Source organism: Hippocampus guttulatus, chromosome 3, assembly GCF_054856545.1.
Source record: "Hippocampus guttulatus isolate MCC_2025c chromosome 3, RoL_Hgut_1.0, whole genome shotgun sequence".
NCBI classification, from domain to species: Eukaryota; Metazoa; Chordata; class Actinopteri; order Syngnathiformes; family Syngnathidae; genus Hippocampus; species Hippocampus guttulatus.
This window is the reverse complement of record NC_141263.1, coordinates 28,071,462-28,093,208: the sequence shown is the minus strand read 5'-3', so window position 1 is coordinate 28,093,208 and position 21,747 is coordinate 28,071,462. Positions and strand designations below refer to the sequence as shown.

Below are 21,747 nucleotides of genomic sequence, written 5' to 3'. Positions count from 1 at the left end.
GTGACGAAAGTTTGCAACATCCACACTTTTTCCAACGAAAGGTCTTGAATCCCCACTGTTTTCCCACTAAAAGATTTCATCACACGTTATTCCTAAGGAAAGGTTTCAACACACACATTTTTTCCAATAAAACATTTGAACACCCACATTTCTCCCCATAAACAGTTTCAACACCAATTAAACGTCTCAACACGCACATTGTTCTCCAGGAAAATGTTTTAAATCCCACACAACAACTCCAAAACACGTCCAGATCAAAGATTTGAACACCCACACTATTTCTTTTGCAAAACGAAACAAGATGGATGCGCTAGCTCAGTTCAAATGTCACGTCTGTGGATCCCCGATTCATGACGGTGCTCAAGAATTCACGCAGGTTTTCGTGACCCAACAGAGGTTGGAGAAGCTCCTGACATTCAAAGGTCTGAACGGTTTTTGAGGTTTGAGTCAGCACTCGTCGTTATGAGACTGCTTGCCTTTTGGCATGATCCAACGAATCGGGGATGGGGGCTTTGTTTTGTGATTATTCACCTCGGGGATACTTGACTCTAGTCGGTACTCAACCGGTCAAAGTTTTCCATCAACTTCAGTAACACAGATTGTTGCGCAATGCAAAAAGCATGCAAATTGTTGAAGTTCCCTTTTTGACACACGACGGAGGAAGTAGAAAGTCAACGCGGGGGATGCGAAGCTCCTCGGTTCCGGGCGCCACTCAACCAGTCACCGCGGTCACGGGTCAACCCGTCTTTGGATTCACGTTGCTCTGATTCTCTGCATTCACAGGGACAAGACTTTCTCTTCTCGCCTTTCTCTTTCCGGATCACACCCGCGCACGCACGCTACACACAAAGCATCTTCAGTCACATGACATCAGGCTTCTGAAGGCGATTGGGAGCAACCGGAGACAGTGAGAAGAAACAGACTCGTTCTTCGGGTCCCCAAATGTAATGTAATGATCCACTTCCACTGGGCTGGAATACTGACTCCATTTTGCTGCCGCTTTGTGCCCGCGAAAACAACGAAAATCACACACTGGCTGAATGACTTGTTTTCTATTCGCCTCTCTTTCTGGCACTGGGGACAGAGTGTGCGTATTGATGACTGAGTGCAGCTGCGCTGTACTGGGATGAGGATGAGGATGAAGGTCACGCAGCGCAGCAACTTGTCAACACGCTCATGAGGTACGAGTCTTGAGGCACGGGCCCAAGGAAATGATCGGAAGTTCGTGTCATTATCCCTCCCGTCGTCCAATGGCGGCAAACGATTTTCAAGATGGCACATGTGCCTAAGTTCAACCATTGGGGGGGGTGGATGCCTGATTCGATACTCAGGCAGCGCAAGTCAAAGATTGGCTGATTGATAGCTGATTTTTGTGTTGATCCCACCATTCAGAGCAAGAATATTGCCAATTTGGCACTACCCGGGAAATGGAGAAGCTTCAGATAGCAGGCCAGTGGATTCCCGATTGGACTCTTTAGTCACGGACGATGCGCAGTACATACCTGATTTTGTCCGACTCCATTGTGTCTGTTGTCAGGGTTCCAATCGCTCTGTTCTGTTTTCGCTTGCCTTTCCCTTTCTTCGGCGTGGGCCGGGCCTCTCCCCAATCACGGCGCCTGCCACGCCCGCACACCTGCCGGCCTCCACCTCGTCAGCCGCGCTCTCCTCTGCAGCATCGAGGCCGGTCTGAAGTTGGTCAGCGACCTTCCGCGTGTCCCCCAGCGCACCTTGCTCGGCTTTCTCTGACTGCCTTTGGTTCCCGCCTCCTTGGCCTGACCCTCTGCCTTGACAATAAACGTGTACCGAGTCCATTGGGTCCGCCTGTGGGTCCCGTGCTTGTCTTCAGCTTAGTTCAACAGATTTTTCGGATTGGTTTCACTGCCTCACCGGCGGAAGTCTGAATTCGAGGGCTTTTCAAAATCACACAACGTTGGGAGGTTCCAAAATCGGGCCGATGGACCGCTAATTCTAGTGGGTGCTCGAGCAGTTGCAGCGCAACAGGAGAGGGTACCTGATTTTTGTCCGTATTGCAACAGGCTGGGATGACTTCTCTATTGCAAACGCGTGAAAACGGCACTGCTGACGCTGACGGGACGAAGCGATTCCAATTTTCAAAACGCCGCGGAGCCGTTCAGTCGGAATCATATACAGTATTTTTTTTTTCCTCTTCCGTGGTATCGGCGCACTGACCGTGAACGTGACCCCGTGTGCGCATGAGTGCAGATTAAGCCCGACCTCCGGGGATACACTGGGACACATACATTGTGCCCACGCACGCATTTATATCGGGGGTGAGATTTATGAGCAAAGGGGAAGGTTTTCCAGTGACCTGAGTGTGTTCAAGTCTACGCAGCACAAAAGACGGCAAACTAATTTGCATGTTTGCGACACGCACGCAGACACACGCACACGCACAGACGGAGCATTTTGGGGGAGAGTGCGTGTGCCGAGAGCAAAGAGGAAGGGAGGATTGCAATGGCAGGCGGAGAGGAAGTAAAAGCGGCAGTTTTTTAAGACACGTTGCACATCCGAGCTGCTGACGTGAGATTTTGTGCTCACGTGTTTGGGGGGAGGGTGTGTACTTGTGGGTCAACAAGCTCATTAACACTTGGGGGGTGGGGGGTCAGGGGGGGGGGGGGGCTGGTTTCATGGTCAAAGTGCCGTCCCGGATGCTGTGTTAAGAGTATGTAAGGGCAGTGGGTGAGGTCGCTGTCACACGTGGGGCACAATAGAAATGCAAAACGTCCATTTTTTAATTTTAGTTTCAATGTTAAACATTTTGATTCAAATGCTAACTTCAATATTAATTGATTTTGTGTATTTGAACGCTCATGTCAAAATGCGGCCATTTCAATCCTCAACATTATTTGCAAGTGAAATATAGATTTGATTTTGAATTGAGTTTGCCGAGGCGATGTTTTCACATGCCAATACGAATAAGAACCAAAATTAAGCAAAACTACTCAACCTAAGTGAATTTGTTAGCTAATGTATTTTTTTATTTAATTTCAGTTGCAAGAGAATGAATCAAAACTATTGAGTTTCAATCGAATGCATCGAGAATTATTTTTCCCAGTAACTGTCATCCTTTTGAGGCAAATATAAACTCAAATAAACTCAATAAACTCACCTACTTTGGTTCACTATGAAGCATTTACTAATTTCATTTAGTCAAATATGACACTGACTAGCACACCAAACCTAATTTGTGTTTAATTTTCATCTATGAACTGTTGTACTGTTTCAGATTTTTCTTTTTTCTTTTTTTTTTTAAACAGAAAATAATCATACACAAAAAAACAACAGAAAGTAATATCTAGCACTCATCCAATTCCTTTCGACGGTCACAGAGCGTTATTATTTAGCACCAAGGCGGGGTCACAACGTTACATCTACCTTAGCGCAATACTAAAAATGTTTTAAAAGAAACTAAACCCGAGCCTTCTCGTCAGTGTACCAAATAAAGTGCCCTTGTGAATGCTTCCTTCACAGCAGTGATAGAGATGCTGTGTCACAGGTGTCCATGTTGCTAGGCAACCAGGCCACGAATGACTGCTCGAGTCTCAAATGGTCGCGGGAGGAGGATGAGGGGGGCGGATCGGCCTTCACGCTAAATCCTCAGTCGCCGGAAAGCGTACGATGCTTCACGGTCGCCGCGTGTCACCGCCACGACCGCTCTCAGCGCGTACAGAGCCACAAGAGCGGACAAATGCGTCATCAATGCACTTGGGGCACTGTCACATGACTTTTTCACCAATGTTTGAGCCAGGCAGTCACATGACCGTCAACAAAATGTACGTGTCCCCACACCAAAGCAAAGTGGTCAAAGCGACTTGATTTTCATGATAGCTGCTCAAAACGACAAAGAAAAGCACATCGATGGATGTCATGGCCGCCCCATGATCCATTTGAACACTTTTATGAAGGTAAACAAAGAAAGATCATTTGGGCAGAATTTGCCTTCATGTGATTTTACATCGATTTAAGTGATGCTTTGGACATGAACTCAATTTGCACATTTCTGTTTTATATTTTCGTGTAGGGAACCTTTTTTGAAGTGGGAGAGCATAGACTAGAATAAAATGTAATTGCACATCCACTACAGTAGGTGGCAGTAGCGCTCCCATTGTCAGAGAGTACACAAGGAATATTCGCACGCCGCAGAAGTGTACCTACAACAATTTTAGAGACAAATGATACTAAGTATAGTTGTGGCGGAGGGTTATTTTCTTCTTCATGGGGGGGGGGGCGTAACAAAAAAAAAATTGAGAAGCATTGCTATGCAGTAACAATACGCTTACTTGAGTACAAACAAACTGTCACTATACTCTACCCACCTTGGTTTCCCAATAGAGTGTCTCGGAAGAAGAAAACAAATGGAGTAAAGTAATCCTCATTCATCTTTCACAACTTTGCTGTTTCCCGGATTTTTTTCATGCAGTTTTTTTTTTTTTAATGTATTGTGTTCTACATTCTGATTGGCTAATGGCACCTCATCGCTGTACAGTTTGACAAATTGTCTACATGACAAAAGCCACAAAGTTGATGAAACGCTCTGGAGGGTATTTCTAAGAACTGTATTTAATACAGTGTTGTATTGTATGCAAATAATTGCAAACAAGAGATTACTGAAATTAAAGAACAGCAATAGTTTGGCATTCGGGCAAGGAGAGCCACCGTCACCATTTATTGAACACAACCCCCAGCCAACCACAAACGCAAAAACAGTTCCAAGGACCTGCTGAAAGCCACTCCTCATGTCTTCGGGCTCACAAGCAGACTAAGCCGTCAACGCACCTCCAGCCCCTGAACTCACTCACGAGGCCACACCCCTTAAAAGCCCAAAAAAAATCCAACCGCTTGGATACTACAGTACGCATAGTAACAAGATTTTGCGAAACCGGCTTATTTCGTGGAATCCGCTTTTGTTGTTTTCTGATGCTTTTGTACGCGACAGATTTTGCATTATTCAGAAGATGTAAAACTCATCAGTCTAGGCACCGTTGCCGTTGTCACGTTTCAGTTATGAAAAATAGACGAGATCTGCACTGAATTTTGAGGATTGTTGCAAGCCTCTGTCATCCGTGGGGCGTCACCTCCGCCCTGTTCTTGTTATGGCTGTTGACTGCAGGGGGTGCTGACCTTTACAAGCACGCGTTTCCTTTTTTCAGGGCAAACGTGGCAAAGTTGTTTTTCACTTCAATCGAGGAAGGAGGCAACCGTGTCTCTTTTTATCCAGACAGACTTACTTTGACTTCCGAGCTTTGTTTGTTCCATTACTCTGATCAAACCACTTTTGCACATACAAATGAAGTGAAATGGCAGTCATCCATTGCAGCCTCCCATTTTCTTTTTTAAATGACGACAAAATAGCTCTGAATTGTTCACAAACAATAATAAAAGAATGTCAAGAAAACAATCGGTGCTACAAATTGCCGTCCATACTGCAGTATTCATTTGTAGTCACATCGGAAACTGGAGTTGGATTCGCTCCTTGCGAGTGTTTTCATTTTGTGTTTCTGCTTTTGATTGCTTGACATGTTTAATAAAAGGCTCAAAGTGCATCCGTGACTTTGGCTCTCCTTGCCCACACGCGAGGGCATTACAGAACCTCAACTGCCAAGTTAGTGTGCCATTGTTTTATTTTTGTGATCAAAAGTAACTTTTTGTGGAGTGAGCCAGCACGACGCAATGTGCAGAGATGATCTCGCAAAGCAGGAGCATTCAAAGTATTAGAGAGGAGGCCCTACCCATTATGGTATTTGGGTTCAAGGATTATGCTTTTGCTGAAATTGGGGATAAGAGAATGGCGACATGCAACGACATCAAACTTCATCTCTTGTTCCTAAGCCACAAAGGCAGGTTCGCTGGAGTAACAATTTAGCTCCCTCGTACTTGGTCAAACATGAATTCCATTTCAGGTCAGTTTTACATTGAAATGACCATTAAAATGGGATGTGACTCTTATTCTGTGAGTGCTGCTCGTTTACATAACAACAGATAGCGAGTGCAAACTGGCTCATGGGCGAATGAATATATGTTGTGACCGAGCGAGATTTCCTGACTCGATTCATGACTTGCTCAACCCAAGTATTGACTTGAGTCGACTCTCTTGAGTTTTGTAACTTGGAACTTGCGTGGAACTGGAAGCTCAAACCTTGAGACTGCTGACAACGCCGGCGACTCGCGAGCTGCCGGGTCATGCGCCGAAGAGACCTCAGCGCGGGGGCGGCACGATGTAAATTTGCAAAATCGGGACATCGCAATTCAGTCAAATTTTCTGGCAGTCTCATTTTTATTTCACGAAATTTTGATGGGTTGTTTCATTTCGCCCTTCATGGGTGACACCCAACCATTTGTATGCAAGCTATTAAAATGACAACAAATGTCCCCTTTAAATCTCCAAGTGGAGTTAAGAGGGCATCGGGATGCATGCTAAGATGCGCTCACAGCTGCGGCCGCTTTGACACTAATCCACAGATTCAGTGCGTGCGTGCGTGCGCGCGCATGCTTGGGAGCCAAGCTCTCGTATCACCTTTCACTAATTGGGAAAATGCTTTATATTGGATCCGTACCGATTTAAGTACTTGAGTGCCTTTAAGTATGCGTGTCTCTGTGAAATCCGAGGCACATACAGACAAACAACGGACTGGTCGCCAGGCCATGTTAGGGCAAACAGAGACAAACTACGAACTGGTGATGAAGCCGGAGATTCAAACCCAGAACCCCAGAGCTTTGAGACAGACAGTGGCCAACACGAGTCCCCCATGCTGTCCTTCTCCCCTTTTCTACCGCGTCGCGCTGGTTCTCATTCGGGTCACGGCCGAACTGGAGTCCAGCCCGGGTCCACAAAGCCAATGACAGCCTGTACTCACCCAGTGTAGCACTCTGATCCAATACGGAAAAATATATACAGTATATTAAATATGTCCAAATATACGATGTGCTTTTATTATTGTAATGCTGTTGTCCTTAGCTGCATCGGAGAGGGCCAAAATATTAGGAACAGCCACAATAATCAAAGAATACCGTAAATTTAAAAAAAAATCTTCATAAAATGCTGGGAGATGATCATTCACATGCATGCACAAAGACACACAAAGAGGATGCTGAGGAATGACACTCGCAGCCTCTCGAATCCACCAGCAGACAGACAGACAGGAGGCTTTTTTTTGGGTGGGGGGGGCGCTGATTGACGGCTGGGGGGCTTCTAACGCCGTCGTCAAGGCACGGCAGGAAATCAATGAGTTTGTGAGATGAATGAATGGATTAATGGGGTGTTCAAGGCGTCTTTCTTGCAATGCGTTAAAAAGGCACGTCCGATAATGGATGCAGGGAGGGGGTACGGATGGACGGGCGCAGGCAAGCTTCATTCTCAGCATGGATGGATGAGGAAGAGGATGGAGGAAGGGTCAACAAAAACGACGAGTTCATCAAAATAAATACGTCAAGGAAAAGACAAATTGAGGACATTTGGGGGTTCATTTCAGCTCAAGGTTCTTCCCACGGAGGAGGACGAAGGCGGGGGTGGAGGGGCGGAGGGGGGTTGTGTGTCGTTATTCAGCAAAGTGCGAAACGATCACGCGTATTTACCTTCATGTCGTTGACAATGGCTTGGAAAAGACCCCCGAGGGCCCCGCATTCCTTCTCCACAGTCTCCATGTTGGCCAAGTCCACCATTCGCACACACGCACGCGCGCGCGCCCCGAAAGCGCGCGACCAAATATGGAAAAAAAATTCAAACTGAAAAATATATATATTTCCAAGGAGAGCTTCTCTCCGGCTTTCTCCCTCGAGCAGCGACACACGCAGCGGAAGAAGATGAGGAAGGAGAGGAGGCACGACGTGAGGACGAAGATGCTCTCTCTCTCTCTCTCTCTCTCTCTCTCTCGCTCGCTTTCTCTCGACTCTCAGCGCTCACGCGATAACTGGTCGCGAACGCGCATTGGCGCAACGTGAATTCGTCGAAACCCCGGCAGACAGTTAGCGATAGATGGACGGCGTGAGCGTGCGCGCGCGTGTGTGCGTGTGCGTGTGTGTGTGTGTGTGTGTGTAGACGTGGGATGCGATTGGTTGCTGGGGCGAGGGCGTGGGGAGGAGGGGGCTCGGCAACACCAACGGTGGACGGGTGGTGTCACATACATGGTCATTTGGGTGCCCACGTTCGCCGGGCGCGCTCACGCCCGCGCGCGCGCACACACACACACACACAAGACTCCAGACTGTCACCAACTTTCGACAGTCACCCCCACCCTCCCCCTGCGAACCCCACCGGGAATAATGTAGACACAAAACACACACAGGCAGATTTTGCCTTTGGTGACAGTTCAGCTGACCTTAGAATTTTAAGACTGGCCTCTTTGGGTAGGCGAGAAAAATCAAGCAAACTCTATCTATCTATTTATCCATCCATCTTGCAGGCACTGCAGGAATTTCTGGCAAGAACTGCAGTTGTTTAGTGCATGCGCCAACAGTCTCCCTCTTCTTCATACATCCGGGCGATGGGGTAGGACGGCAAGTTGTATCCTTCAAAAACACACTTGACATCTCCCAAAGGCCAGTGTGAAAATTCCAAAAGGTGCAAATGCAACACAGCTCATCAGCATGCCAACCGTAAAGGCACCATCATCAGCAGGGTGAATTGGGGGGGTTTTTTCAGCTGCAACTGCGAGCTTTCGCATAATACAGAGAGAAATGGTGCAAAAAAAAAAAAGGGGGCAGGGGGAAAGACAGCAAAAGCCTACTAGAACAGCTGAACTATCTCTGGGGTAATCGGAGGATGTTTGAATGGCGACGGACGCATTGGTGGGCCCCACTTAGTTTGAATGAGATTGGTTCATCCGGAACAGCCGCATCCCCATCAAAAGAGGTCACGTTCATGATCGGAAAAGTTTTGAAATTTCCAAGATCGTGGTCTGGTTTGAATGGGGATATGTCAATTAGTTTTTTTGGGGGGGGGTGATTGCATCAACTATCAAACTTTATCGTGGCAGCCATCATTCTGATTATAGGTGTTAAATTTTGATTGTTGTAATGACTTTCCCGAACTGGTGTACCTAATGAAGTGTCCGCTGAGTCGTTGTTGTTTTTTTCGTGTGTAGGGGCCTCACTTCCTTGCTGCGTGTCTGTGTGCTGAGTCAGCACTCTGCCTATCAAGTGTCAGCAAGTGGAGTGGAAGAGCCCAAAAAGGAGTCCATGTCGAGAATGTGTATTGGATAATACGAGGGCTCTTGGGGAGGGGGGGACCCCAATTTTCCTCACTCGTTCACTAGCCACCTTCCTCAGGCACCTCCCCCTCCCACCACATACTCATGTCGGTGTAGATGAGAGCAGAATGTAGGTCTGTGCTTGCCTACAGCCATCAGCAACAATCAGTTCTGCCCCACTTACCGACGCACCCCGCGTCACAACAAACACACACACACACACACTGCGATGCAGACAATATGCTGCCAAATGTATACACACACACACACAAGCGAGGTTGGCGAGATATTTGCAAACATTTGAAGCTGATCATGTTCACACTTTGACCCACTGAGGATTGCAATGCACTATTTTGACATTTCAAATTAGAACATGGGCACGCATACACTCAGACACACACACACACACAATGCAGAAGACACATGGAATGATAAGGTGTACCGGTAATTGAAAAATCAAAACATTAAATAATAATCAATAATATTGTCTAGGATGTATTTTTTTAAAAATATAATAGTACTTGCAAAAAAATATAATACAGTAAATGCGGTATAAAGTTTTAATAGAATTTTACATTTCCAAATGTTTTACTGAGTGGTAAAGGTCATTTCATTATTGCATAATGTTTGCGGAATTTACTTCCAGGTTTAAATTTCTTAACATGGATTGCAGTTAGCCAGAACCTTTTTACAATGACATTAAAATTCTTGGAAAAACATTCGACATTTCTACTTTATTGTTTGAACAACGGGCGGCCCGGTAGTCCAGTGGTTAGCACGTCGACTTCACAGTGCAGAGGTACCGGGTTCAATTCCAGCTCCGGCCTCACTGTGTGGAGTTTGCATGTTCTCCCCGGGCCTGCGTGGGTTTTCTCCGGGTACTCCGGTTTCCTCCCACATTCCGAAAACATGCATGGCAGGCTGATTGAACTCTCTAGAATTGTCCCTAGGTGTGAATGTGAGCGTGGATGGTTGTTTGTCTCTGTGTGCCCTGCGATTGGCTGGCAACCGATTCGGGGTGTCCCCCGCCTACTGCCCGAAGACAGCTGGGATAGGCTCCAGCATCCCCCGCGACCCTAGTGAGGATTAAGCGGTTCAGAAAATGGATGGATGGATGTTTGAACAACAAGAGCATCCAACTCCATTTTACACAGGTATCATCACTTAAAACAGAACATTTTTTCTCACAATGTTGCCTGCTGTTAGTCTGACTGTAATTTTTTAAAATTATGTTCCCCCCCCCCCTCCAAAAAAAAGAAAGAAAAATGCACATGCTAAATATTGTGTAGTCTTATTTTCCTATCCCATGGGATCTAACTCATTCATCCATTTGTTTTCTGATCCGCTTATCCTCACAAGGGTCGCGGGGGGTCTGGGGCCTCTCCCAGCCGCTTCGGGCAGTAGGCGGGGGACACCCTGAACCGGTTGCCAGCCAATCGCAGGGCACACAGAGACGAACGACCATCCACGCCCACACTCACACCGAGGGACAATTTAGAGCGTCCAATCAGCCTGCCATGCATGTTTTTGGAATGTGGGAGGAAACCGGAGCACCTGGAGAAAACCCACGCAGGCCCGGGGAGAACATGCAAACTCCACACAGGGAGGCCGGAGCTGGAATCGAACCCGGTACCTCCGCGCTGTGAAGCCGACGTGCTAACCACTGGACTACCGGGCCGCCCTAAGCTATGAAATGATTTAAATATTATTTTTCAGCCAATCACAGGGTACACAGAGACGAACGACCATTCGTGCTCACACTCACACCACGGGACAATTTTAGACAGTTGCCATCTACCGTGCACGTGTTTGGAATGTGGGAGGAAACTGGAGTACCTGGAGAAAAGCCACACAGGCACGGGGTGAACATGCAAACTCCACACAGGAAGGCTGGATCGAACCCACGACCTCTGCACTGTGAGGTCGACGCGCTAACCACCGGACCACCGGGCCACCCCCATTAGGCTAACTGTTTTATTAAAATGTTCTGTATATAAAACTGTTTTATGAAGATGACATGGGCAACTATGCTATTAGGCTCGCGATTTACATGGTTTCCGATGTTACTTTGGTGTTGTCCACGTATACAATTAAAACGGGGCCCCATCCAGCATCTTAGCACACTTTTTTGTTCTAAATACAAACAATAAATAGCTTTTTTTTTTCCAAGTCGGAAGTAGCAATTCATGGATTCATGGCGACCAACAAGGAGCTTTTATTCCGCTACCAAGCAGGAAATGCAAACAAGTCTACTTCCAGGTCATTCTTGTTTCACGTTTTCATCATTCTCGCAATGAATTTGGCGAGTCTAAACGTTCCCACGCTGTGCTTATTTGCTTTTAATGCATCCGTTTACAGCCGACGTCATCGTCGGGAAGCGTGCTAATTGTGTTTATTGACCGTGGATGAGCAAGGATACGAGGTTAGGAGGAGGACAAAAAGAGGGGAGCATCCACCCGCATCAATTTTCATCCACGGTAAATTATTGAAGGGACGGCGTCGCCCCTCTCGCCTTCATGAAATATCCTCCGACAAAATGGCTGGTGATTGCATGTCTACGCACCAGTCGTAAAGGGGAATGTTTCACGCGCACGCACGCCGCATCCCGAGGGAGCTGATTAGTGGAAGATTTGTCGGGCGTCCCACCACAAACATACATGCACCCAACCCCCGCCTGCCTTCAGATTGCCAACACAAAACCCTTCTTGGACGCATTTCTTTTATTTCATGCGATGTTTCCCTCACTTGATCAAACCAAAGCACTGTCCGTGAGATGACTAGAAGTGCCAGCGATCCCTTAAAGCCCCACAAAAACAAAAATCGCAATGTGTTTTTTTTTTTTTTTTTTTTTAAATTTCAATAATGCGTGGGGGAAAAGCAGTCTCTACTGTTGTGCTTTGTCGAAAATATACAAGCACTGTAATACATGCATTTCATTTTCTGTAACCGGTTTGTGCGTCATGATTTCATGCGGCGATGCCCATTGACATTGTGCTCCCTCTGGTCTGTGAGCCTTGGCCATCGCGAGGCAGTAAAATCGAGCCAGAAAACAAAAAGAAACATTTCACAGCTAAGTGACTCAGTGAGCTGCACTCATGTATTTTTTCCATTTTAAGCTGTATTGTTATATTTTCTGTTTACGTGTGTTGCTGCGCTGTGTGTTTTCAAATATCAGTTGCTTCGAGGTTTATAACTGCCACAGCAATGCTAGTTTCACTAGCCCACTTTGGTAGTTTCGGACAAATTCTAAGTCAGGTTACTCGTATATTATTGAGAATGTTAATATGTGTGCCTGCCGATTCATCCGCTTCATGCGCCTTATGCCTTTGATCAGCAACACTAATTGACATGAAGTGTAAATTGGCTGTTTGGCGTTGAAGTGCTGTTTCCACCAGGGAAAAGTCAGTCAAGTGTTTGTGGGTGCTCTCTTTATAGGAGGAATTTGCCGGTGGCTTCATTCAAATGATTCATGGCTTCATTTGCGGTCTGGTAGCAAAGGGGTGCACGTCCCCTGCGCTGGAGGGAGTCTCATATTAGTCGACAAAAGTCAACAACAACAACAACTAATTATTACGAAATAGTGACTAAATTGGCAACACCGACTCGTGCTCGCTTTACAGTATTATTCCCAAATAATGTTGAGTGAAAAAAAAACGTCCTGCGCCCACGTTTGAATTCAAGCACACTTTTTTCCTCCAACAGTATTACAGAATATATTTATTGTGAGCATATTTTTTTTCTTCATCTGTGTGAGTTCAAGACGTGAAAATAGGTTACAGACAGTGCAGTGTGTGCGTGCGTGCGTGCCGTACCAACTAAGCGGGAGTGTTGCGCCTGGCCCAGATACAAGCGAACATCACACAGTCTGCAGACAGCATAGCAACCAGACAAGTCTGATCGCAGTCTGGAGGAGGAGGAGAAGACGTGGGAAGGCACCAGACATCCACCGCAGACTGAACCAAGAAAGAAATATATATACTGTGGATAGATATACTGTATATATATGTTTTTTTTTAAAAAGGCAAAAACACATTGTTGCCAACCTGCTGATGACACTTTCAAGCTCAGTGGCACAGATGAAATTTCTTTCCTCAGGAGAGAGAGGAGCCGCTGCGAGTGTCCGCGTTTGTTCTGTTGATCATTTTTTGGGTGTTGATGTGGTCCCATAATGTGAAAATGTGCACTGCGTGATGAAGAGGGTTGTTGAAGTCTTAAAAAAAATGTTGTGCAAAAATTACATTAGCATTGGACAAAAGCTAACTGGTCGAAAGGTTCTCGTGCACTGAGTCAGTGTGGCGCTTGCAGCAGTAGTGGTACGCAGGCTCCCTCTGCTGGTAAATCGAATCATCACTGTCTTCTCTGCAGTTCACTTGTATTTTCATGCAAATGTATGTTTTTTTTTTCTCTTTGAGGATATTTAAAATCTGTCTCGTTTCCCAAAAATACTGGGGACTACAACACAACTGCATTTTAATGTTGAGTAATATAGGGTACTTGCTTTTTTTGTGGAAGTGTCAAGACTTAGATCTTCATCAAATCTGTGTATGGTGGGGAGAACACTTCTTCAGTTTGATTTTACTAAACAAACTCAGTAATTCTAATGGTAAAAATGTATTTAAAGGGTTGAACTTCCGAAGATTATATGTACGGCTTGCGCAAGTGTTATTTAATGTAGCTCAATTTGTTTAAAATGCAGACATTTTTGATCGGTAAAACCAACTTCTCTATATAAGGTTAAATTTCTATCGACGTGCTGCCTTTCCCAGTGGTTTGTGTCTTTTTTTTTATTCGCGCCTGCTCATGTAACCTGCCTGTTCTTTGTTGTTGCGAGCTGAGCCATTCAAGCAAGAGGAAATTCGTCAGGCGCCGGTGGCTTCAGCGACTATTAGCCAATTAGCGGAGAGCATCGACGAACGGTTCCGCCTTTACGCGCGTTCTCAGCCACCCATTGGCTAATCTTAAGGGACCTGACATATTTGGGGTTGGGTCTGTTCCATAACGGTGAGCTCCATTCAGAGGTACGGGGACGCAGAACGGGAGGTGAGGGACTACTGTACTACCGGGTGTACCGTTACGGTTGTTCAGCGGAGAAGAGAAGCCAAGAGTGGTGCTGCGAAAACACAGAAAGTGCCAGGTCAGTAAGTATGACAATTCTTATCTCGTAACACCCGTCAGAATTTGGATGGACTCGTTGAAGGAAAAAAAAGAGCTAACCTTGGCTAAGTTACGTCACGTTCGTGAGGATGGTGCTGTTTTCCAGCCTTGTTTTTATATGATGCCATAAATTAAGTTATCAGGTGTTTGCGTGAACGCTGAAATGCGTGTTGATTTTTTTTATCACTATTGTTGGTCTGACACGACCTTTCAACCAGAGAGGCGTGATGACATAAGGGTCGTTCCAGAATTGAAGGACACTTTACCTCCCATCTGTCAAAACTTGAATTATCCACAAACAAAATATTCCGACTAAATTGACTTGTCCTGAGACCAAATCTGAAAAATACAAAGAGAAAAGTTTGCTTGAAAATAGTTTTTAAAACACAAAATAAGTCTGGGGTACAGCCTAAAATGCCCCTCCCCCACATGACCCAGTTGAATCTCAAATAAAACGGTTAAAACTATTTTTAAAAAATATTTGTTTCATTGCTGTCTCTTACAACTGTACTAACGTTTGTTTTAAGAAACGTAATCTTTAAAATAAGAATTATTTTTCAAAAGACTGGATAGCGCAAACAGTATATCCTCTCTTCTACTTTTCACATTTTGATAAAATGGTTATCCTCGATTGAATAGCTCACGCTACCTCATGCAACCCTGTTAAGCATATGATCAGAATAAGACAATTTTTAAAAAATTGTCTTCCTAATTCATCCATCCATCCATCCATTTTCCCAACCGCTTGGTCCTCACTATGGTCGCCGGGGGGGTGCTGGAGCCTATGCCAGCCGTCTTCGGGCAGTAGGCGGGAGACACCCTGAATCAGTTGCCAGCCAATCGCAGGGCACACAGAGACGAACAACCATCCACGCCCACACTCACACCTAGGGACAATTTAGAGCGTCCAATCAGCCTGCCATGCATGTTTTTGGAATGTGGGAGGAAACCGGAGCACCCGGAGAAAACCCACGCATGCCCGGGGAGAACATGCAAACTCCACACAGGGAGGCCGGAGCTGGAATCGAACCCGGTACCTCTGCACTGTGAAGCCGACGTGCTAACCACTGCACTACCGGGCCACCTTCCCTAATTCAGAGAAGTAAATTTGTGCTCTGCAGTCAAAGCTGGTTAAAAATCCAGATTTTTCCAAATTACTCCTGTGAGAAAGCTGAGATTCGTCCGGAATTACAACCCCGTTACTGTGATTACCTGTATTGTAAACACTCCCAAAAAATCATGTACTATAATAGAAATTGCACCATTGATCTAAAATGAGCTAATCAAGACTTTGATCGTTTATTGATGAATATGTAGCGAAAACTCAGAAAAGTGAAGGTTTATTTTTCAGGAATTTGAAGCCAAAATGTCCTCCAATTCTGGCATGAACATGTCGACTTTGTTTGTGTTTTCTTTGCTTGAAGAGCCGATCAATAATATATCAAGTTTATTAAACAATAACAGGATGGACGCCATGTACCAAATGTGCTCCAAGATGTTCTCCAAATGGCTAACACGTTCAATAAACAACAGCAGGATGGATGTTCCCAAGCAGTGGCAGCAACAGATGCATTCATTTCTTTGCAATAAAACGAAAAACTACTGCAGTGAGTGAAACTCCAACTATCACAGAAGATACATTTTAGATTTACCCGGGATAAAAATCTGCAATCTCAAGAGAACATTTTTATTCAACAAAAAAAGTCCCCCTTTCACACGCTGTAAATACATTTCAACCTATTGAAACACACACCATCGTATAAAAATACACTTTTGAAAGCACCGATGCGCATCTGTTCTCACTCCGTTGCTGTTATCAAATCGAAGAAAATGGTATCATCTCACTTTGGGGAAACAAAGACTTAGGCGCACAACTCCCTGTAAGAGGCACGGCGGGCTTGCTTCAAGCTGTTATTTGTCACTTCCGGTTGAGGTCGACCGTCGCAGAAAATGGCACAGAATTGTTTCTTTAAACACCAAAATATTCAACCTAACCATAACTTGTCATTTCTTCGAAGGAAATTGATACCAACAGACAATGCCAAACGACGGGCTAATTGAAATTCTCATTCATGTTACAGTAATTCTTAACCTTCCAAAAAAGTGCTGCTTGAACACAAACGGAACATACAACGGTGCTCACAGACATAAATCCTCTGCGCGAACGATGATCGGTCCTTCGGCAGGTATGAACGGTGCCACGGAGGTCACCAGGAGGCGGGTCCAAAATGGCAGCCACAGCCAATCGGCATCCGACAAGATGGCAGAGCCTGCGCAGTGGGGGAGAGCCTGGTGAGTTGCTCTCATGATCAGCGACAAGACACATCATGTTGGTTTCTCCGTGGCCGTCGCATTTCCTTTCCGTGGAAAATGCTGAACCGAGTTTGTTTCTCTGCGCCGGTGGACTTCAGGGAGGTGGACTGGTTTTCTCTGCTGAGCGTGGTGGCCCTGCTGTGCTTCGCGCCGTTCATCGTCTTTTTTTTCGTGATGGCCTGCGACCAGTACCAGTGTTCGGTCACGCAGCCCCTCTTGGAGCTCTATGGCGGCGAGACCACCCTCCTCTCCATCTGGGCCCGCGTGCCCTTCGTCACCTGGTCGGCCGCCAAGATCTACGCCGTGTGGGTCATTTTCCAGGTACGAGCGATGCGCTACTTTGGCTCTGGCATCCTTTTGGTCCGTTTTAATCCAAATCTTGTTTGTCTTCCCCCTTGCCGTGGATGTCTATTGAAAAGTTAGTGGACCCCCCCCCCCCCCCCCCCTGACAACAGTTTGACCAGTTGAGACAAAATTGGGTCTATCACGAATGCATACACTAAAAGTCTAGAGGACCCATGCCCAATATTACACATGAAGGCGACCATTTTGCTTTGACGAAGCCATTTTGGGCAAATTCATTCACTAGTGACCGCTCGAAAGTTAGAACAAAATTGGCCCCAGACAGCACTTTCACCGATTGACATGGAACTCGGTGGACGTGTCTACCGTGACAGGATGCACAAAAAGGTCTCAAGGAGCCACGCCCAAAATAAAATAGGAAGGCAACCAGCTTGGGTTGTGGCAGCCATTTGGGGCAAAAATGCTTTTGTAGTGCCTCCTGGAAAGTTCAACGGTGGGCGGGGGGCAACCCCTGAGATAACTTTCACTGATCAACAGGAAATCGGGTGGACATGTCGATCACGACCCGACACACGAAAACGTCTCAAGGAGCTATGCCAAAAACTAAATGGTATGAAGCAGCCATTTTGATCAAATTCCTTCAGTTGAGACTGGCCACTACAAAGTTAGAAAAAAAATAGCCCTGATAGTAGTTCCACCAATTGACATCAAATTGGGTGCGCATGTCTATCATGGCAGGATGCATAAAAAAAAAAAAGTCTCAGAGACCCAAGCCTAATCTTGAACAGGAAGGCAACAATTTTATTTTGAAGCCGATAAAGACAAAGAATGTGATGCTATGTGTGACAAAGCTTTTTCCTTGCGCTCTCTTCTCATGTAAGCATGAAAAAAAGGTGGGACGGGGGTGAGTCAGATCATGTTGACAAAAGTGCCAACAGACTAGACACAGAGTATGTCAACTCTGTATTTAAAAAAAAAAAAAAAAAAAAAAAGGAAAGCAAGTGGGTGTGATTGTGTCGTTTCCAGGTGGTGTTGTACATGTGCTTGCCCGACATCGTGCACAAAGTGCTCCCCGGTTACGTCGGGGGAGTCCAGGACGGCGCCCGAACCCCCGCAGGTAGCGACGCGCTCGCCTCGGCGCAACGTTGTGGACCGTCGCCTTGACGTTGGCTGTGACCTCCTCCAAGGCTTCATCAACAAGTACGAGATCAACGGGCTGCAGTGCTGGCTCATCACGCACGTCCTGTGGCTGGCCAACGCCCGCTACTTCCGCTGGTTCTCGCCCACCATCATCTTTGACAACTGGATCCCGCTCATGTGGTGCGCCAACGTGCTGGGTTACGCCGTGGCCACCTTCGCATTTGTCAAGGCCTACTTATTCCCCACCAGCCCGGAGGACTGGTGAGGACATTTTACCCCCCCGCCCACTATTTCCTGTATCAGCTACGACAAGAGGGCGCATCACGAAATGAGAATAATTCACGTGCTCGGGCATTCAAATTTTGCACAGTGAAAAGTGATTTTTAAAACAAACAAAAAGTGAATTCACTCCGATTCAAGGAATGAAGGGGTGGGGGTGCCGCGGCAGTTATCTACACACAAGACAAACGAGTGCTTCTCGGTCTTTGCGTAAAGGATACGGCGATGGCATGCAAACTTAAGTTTTTTACAATTGCCATCAAAAGGCAAATCTTTCAAAAGAAATAAGGATGGCTGCAATTCCAAAGACTTTGCCTGTCGAGTCAACAAAGGGCCTTTCTTTTCCGCATGGTTTCTTCTTTCAGAAAGGGCCACACTTGTTCTGTAGTCACAGGATGACTCGGTGATCTCCTGTGTCTCCGCAGTAAGTTCACGGGCAACATTTTCTACAACTACATGATGGGCATCGAGTTCAACCCACGCGTGGGCAAGTGGTTCGACTTCAAGCTGTTCTTCAACGGGCGCCCGGGCATTGTGGCCTGGACGCTCATCAACCTCTCCTACATGGCCAAGCAAGAGGAGCTCTACGGCCAAGTGAGCAACTCCATGCTGCTGGTGAACGTCCTGCAGGTGAGCGGTTGTCCAAACACGAATGTTGACAAGACGCACGGGCGTCGATTCTTCATCCTCGGCGACAAACGACGGATATCGCCGCAGCTCACTGAGCTGTGGTGGTAGTCTCCTTGGAGTATACCCTGAAGTACACACACGTGGCGCCTTCCCCCCCACCCCCCCCCCCCCCCTCCCGTTGTGGACGGGTTCTTCTCTCTTTCAGGCCATCTATGTGTTGGATTTCTTTTGGAACGAAGCGTGGTACCTTAAGACCATCGATATCTGCCACGACCACTTTGGCTGGTACCTGGGCTGGGGAGACTGCGTGTGGCTGCCCTACCTCTACACGCTACAGGTCAGTCCACAAACAGGACGAAAAACATAGCTTGTCTTCGAGTCGTCATAAAGATGTCCTCTGTCTCTCTATCGAATTAATTGTCACCTGTAGACTGCATGGTCACACAGCGATTTTATTTTATTTTTTTAGTTTGAAGAAAACATGATGTAAACATTTTTGAAGTTTCCCCTCGATATTGCAATTTCCCGATAATATGCCGTTTTTTTTTTTTTTTATATAGGAAGGTCCTCTTCCTATTTCTTTTTTTAACAAACACAAGCAGCAAATCGATCTGCATCAAAATAAACATCAGATTTATGATACAAAAATGTTTTATTCTTATAAAAGATCGACTTGCGTTCAAATAAAGACGATGAACCTTGCATTAATATGCAAGTCTTGTGTTTCTTGACTCTACGCAGTTACAACAACAGCTTCATAAAATAATGCAAACAAATCTTGGGCTTTTTCGTGAAACAATGAGATGGAAACATGTGCACTTCACTTTTGAAGCGCAAAAGGTATCTGGACACTTTCATACATCCAATCTACACGCACGGTGCACAATAAGCGAGCGAAATGAAGCATTTTTTGTGTGGTTTCCTCCTGCCCCCGAATTGCAGCCTTTGCCATTTGAAAATTGCTTTCTCCAACATTGCGATGTCGATTTGAAATCCATTGTTCCGGCCCTATTTGTGACATGACCGTACACCGTCAAAAATGTTTCTTTGTTTCTTCACGCACTTTTGACCCCAGCGTGTGATGTCGCGCAGGGTCTGTACCTGGTCCACCATCCGGTGCACCTGTCCTGGGCTCACGGCGCGGCCGTGCTGCTGCTGGGCCTGTCGGGCTACTACATCTTCCGCGCCACCAACCACCAGAAGGACCTGTTCCGCCGCAGCGAGGGCACCTGCGCCATCTGGGGCCGGCCCGCCACCTTCATCGAGTGCTCGTACCGCTCGGCCGACGGCGGCGCGCACCGCAGCAAGCTGCTGACGTCGGGCTTCTGGGGCGTGGCGCGCCACTTCAACTACACGGGCGACCTGATGGGCTCGCTGGCGTACTGCGCCGCCTGCGGATTCGGCCACCTGCTGCCGTACTTCTACATCGTCTACATGAGCATCCTGCTGGTGCACCGATGCGTGCGGGACGAGCACCGCTGCGGAAGCAAGTACGGCGCCGACTGGAAGCGCTACACGGACGCTGTGCCGCACCGACTCATCCCAGGAATCTTCTAGGCCGAGTGGAGGTACTCGAACCAAGCCACAAAATAAAGGGCGATAAATAAGCCGTTGAATTTTCAAAATGCAGACCGACAGTACTTGTATGAGGGGTTGCCACGGGAGAGAACGTTTTCGATCGGTCAATGTATTGACGTGTTGTATCATTTGAAAACGTGCATACCTACTCGAGGGGTTCAAAAGGACTGGACATTTCCAGCAACTTCCATTTTTTTTTTTCCAGATCATTTTAAAAAGTGCATACGGTGCCTACGTAAGGACAGTGGGGAAAAAGTTTACATGTCACACCAGACGCTGCCGCTCACATCATCTAATTATCTAACTGAGGGAAGCCGCATTAGCGTGAAGATGCCGTCTCTTACTAGCAGTGTGGAAGGGCTTACTTAATGTTCTCTGGACCAAAAAGTGAATATGTAGGTCGATCCGGTTTGTTGGTTCACACTGCCACTTGGGACATCCCATTTCCAAACCTGATTTGGAATCCATTTCATTGCTTTCTTTTTTTTTTCTTGTAATTACCCAGTCGGAAAAAATGTGCCAATGCCCTGACCTGATGACCAATACTGTGGACCAAATGTCTTGGAATCTTACCGCAAATGATAATTCATGATGATACGCTACAACGTTCCAAGCTGCAGGAGACCAAACCAGGGGTGTAGTGGGCGTGGTACGCGGGGGTACGCCGTCCACCCGCTTCTCCCGACGCCACGTTCAATTTTTATTTCGGTTTTCCCTCCTAATGCGTGTTATGCTTAATAACGTTGGCCTGTGATTATTTTGGAGTAGTAAAACATTAAATTTAACCTTAGTTCAACTGGTGTTGTAGCCTATGATTGATGTTCTGTATGTACATATAGAACATCCCAGAATCGCATACACCCACTTAAAAAATCCCCACTGGACCAAACGAGTTTTTCTGGCATTTACAAAATGACACGACAACATACCTTGTTAAGTTGACATCTACGGTTACATCCCGGTTAAACTTTCTTTAACAACTCGTGTTCATTTCCTCTCATCACATTGAGTGAAAAGTTGTTTTTTGGACACCCGTGCTAGTTATGCTGTTATGATACTTGAAAGGTCATTTTGGATCACAAGTGTCAAATTGAAGGCTTGAAGTATTGGGCGTCATGTCAAATACAAAGACACTTGAGTTTAA

At 46.3% G+C, this 21,747-nt stretch overlaps 2 protein-coding genes across 10 annotated transcripts in view; one reads left to right on the top strand and one right to left on the bottom strand.

Moving 5' to 3' along the window:
- mtss2b (MTSS I-BAR domain containing 2b) overlaps positions 1-7,982 on the bottom strand; it is a 32,687-nt gene extending 24,705 nt beyond the window's left edge. For 2 of the 8 annotated variants that reach the window (XM_086107935.1, XM_086107936.1), the window contains exon 1: positions 7,594-7,982. In XM_086107935.1, coding sequence (XP_085964061.1) covers positions 7,594-7,680 — 87 coding nt within the window. In that variant the 5' untranslated portion in view covers positions 7,681-7,982. The remainder of the gene's footprint in view (positions 1-7,593) is intronic. The other 6 variants (XM_086107939.1, XM_086107941.1, XM_086107934.1 and 3 more) reach the window with 5 other exon arrangements.
- A 6,220-nt stretch (positions 7,983-14,202) lies between these two features.
- On the top strand, positions 14,203-21,747 carry dhcr7 (7-dehydrocholesterol reductase). Of its 2 annotated transcripts, none has more exons than XM_086107931.1 (8): positions 14,203-14,340; positions 16,547-16,652; positions 16,772-16,994; positions 18,003-18,093; positions 18,164-18,377; positions 18,821-19,025; positions 19,231-19,362; positions 20,118-21,747. In XM_086107931.1, exons 2-8 carry the CDS (start codon positions 16,549-16,551, stop codon positions 20,580-20,582), a joined length of 1,434 nt encoding a protein of 477 aa, XP_085964057.1. In that variant the 5' UTR covers positions 14,203-14,340; positions 16,547-16,548; the 3' UTR covers positions 20,583-21,747. The 2 variants fall into 2 exon arrangements, with proteins under 2 accessions (XP_085964057.1, XP_085964058.1); XM_086107932.1 differs by having other exon boundaries at positions 14,218-14,344.

Coding starts and splice junctions, on each gene's coding strand:
- dhcr7 (XM_086107931.1), top strand. CDS start 16,549: ATGAACGGTGCCACGGAGGTCACCAGGAGGCGGGTCCAAAATGGCAGC. Junction 16,995..18,002: donor CCGTGTGGGTCATTTTCCAG/GTACGAGCGATG, acceptor TGTCGTTTCCAG/GTGGTGTTGTACATGTGCTT. Junction 18,378..18,820: donor CCCACCAGCCCGGAGGACTG/GTGAGGACATTT, acceptor GTGTCTCCGCAG/TAAGTTCACGGGCAACATTT.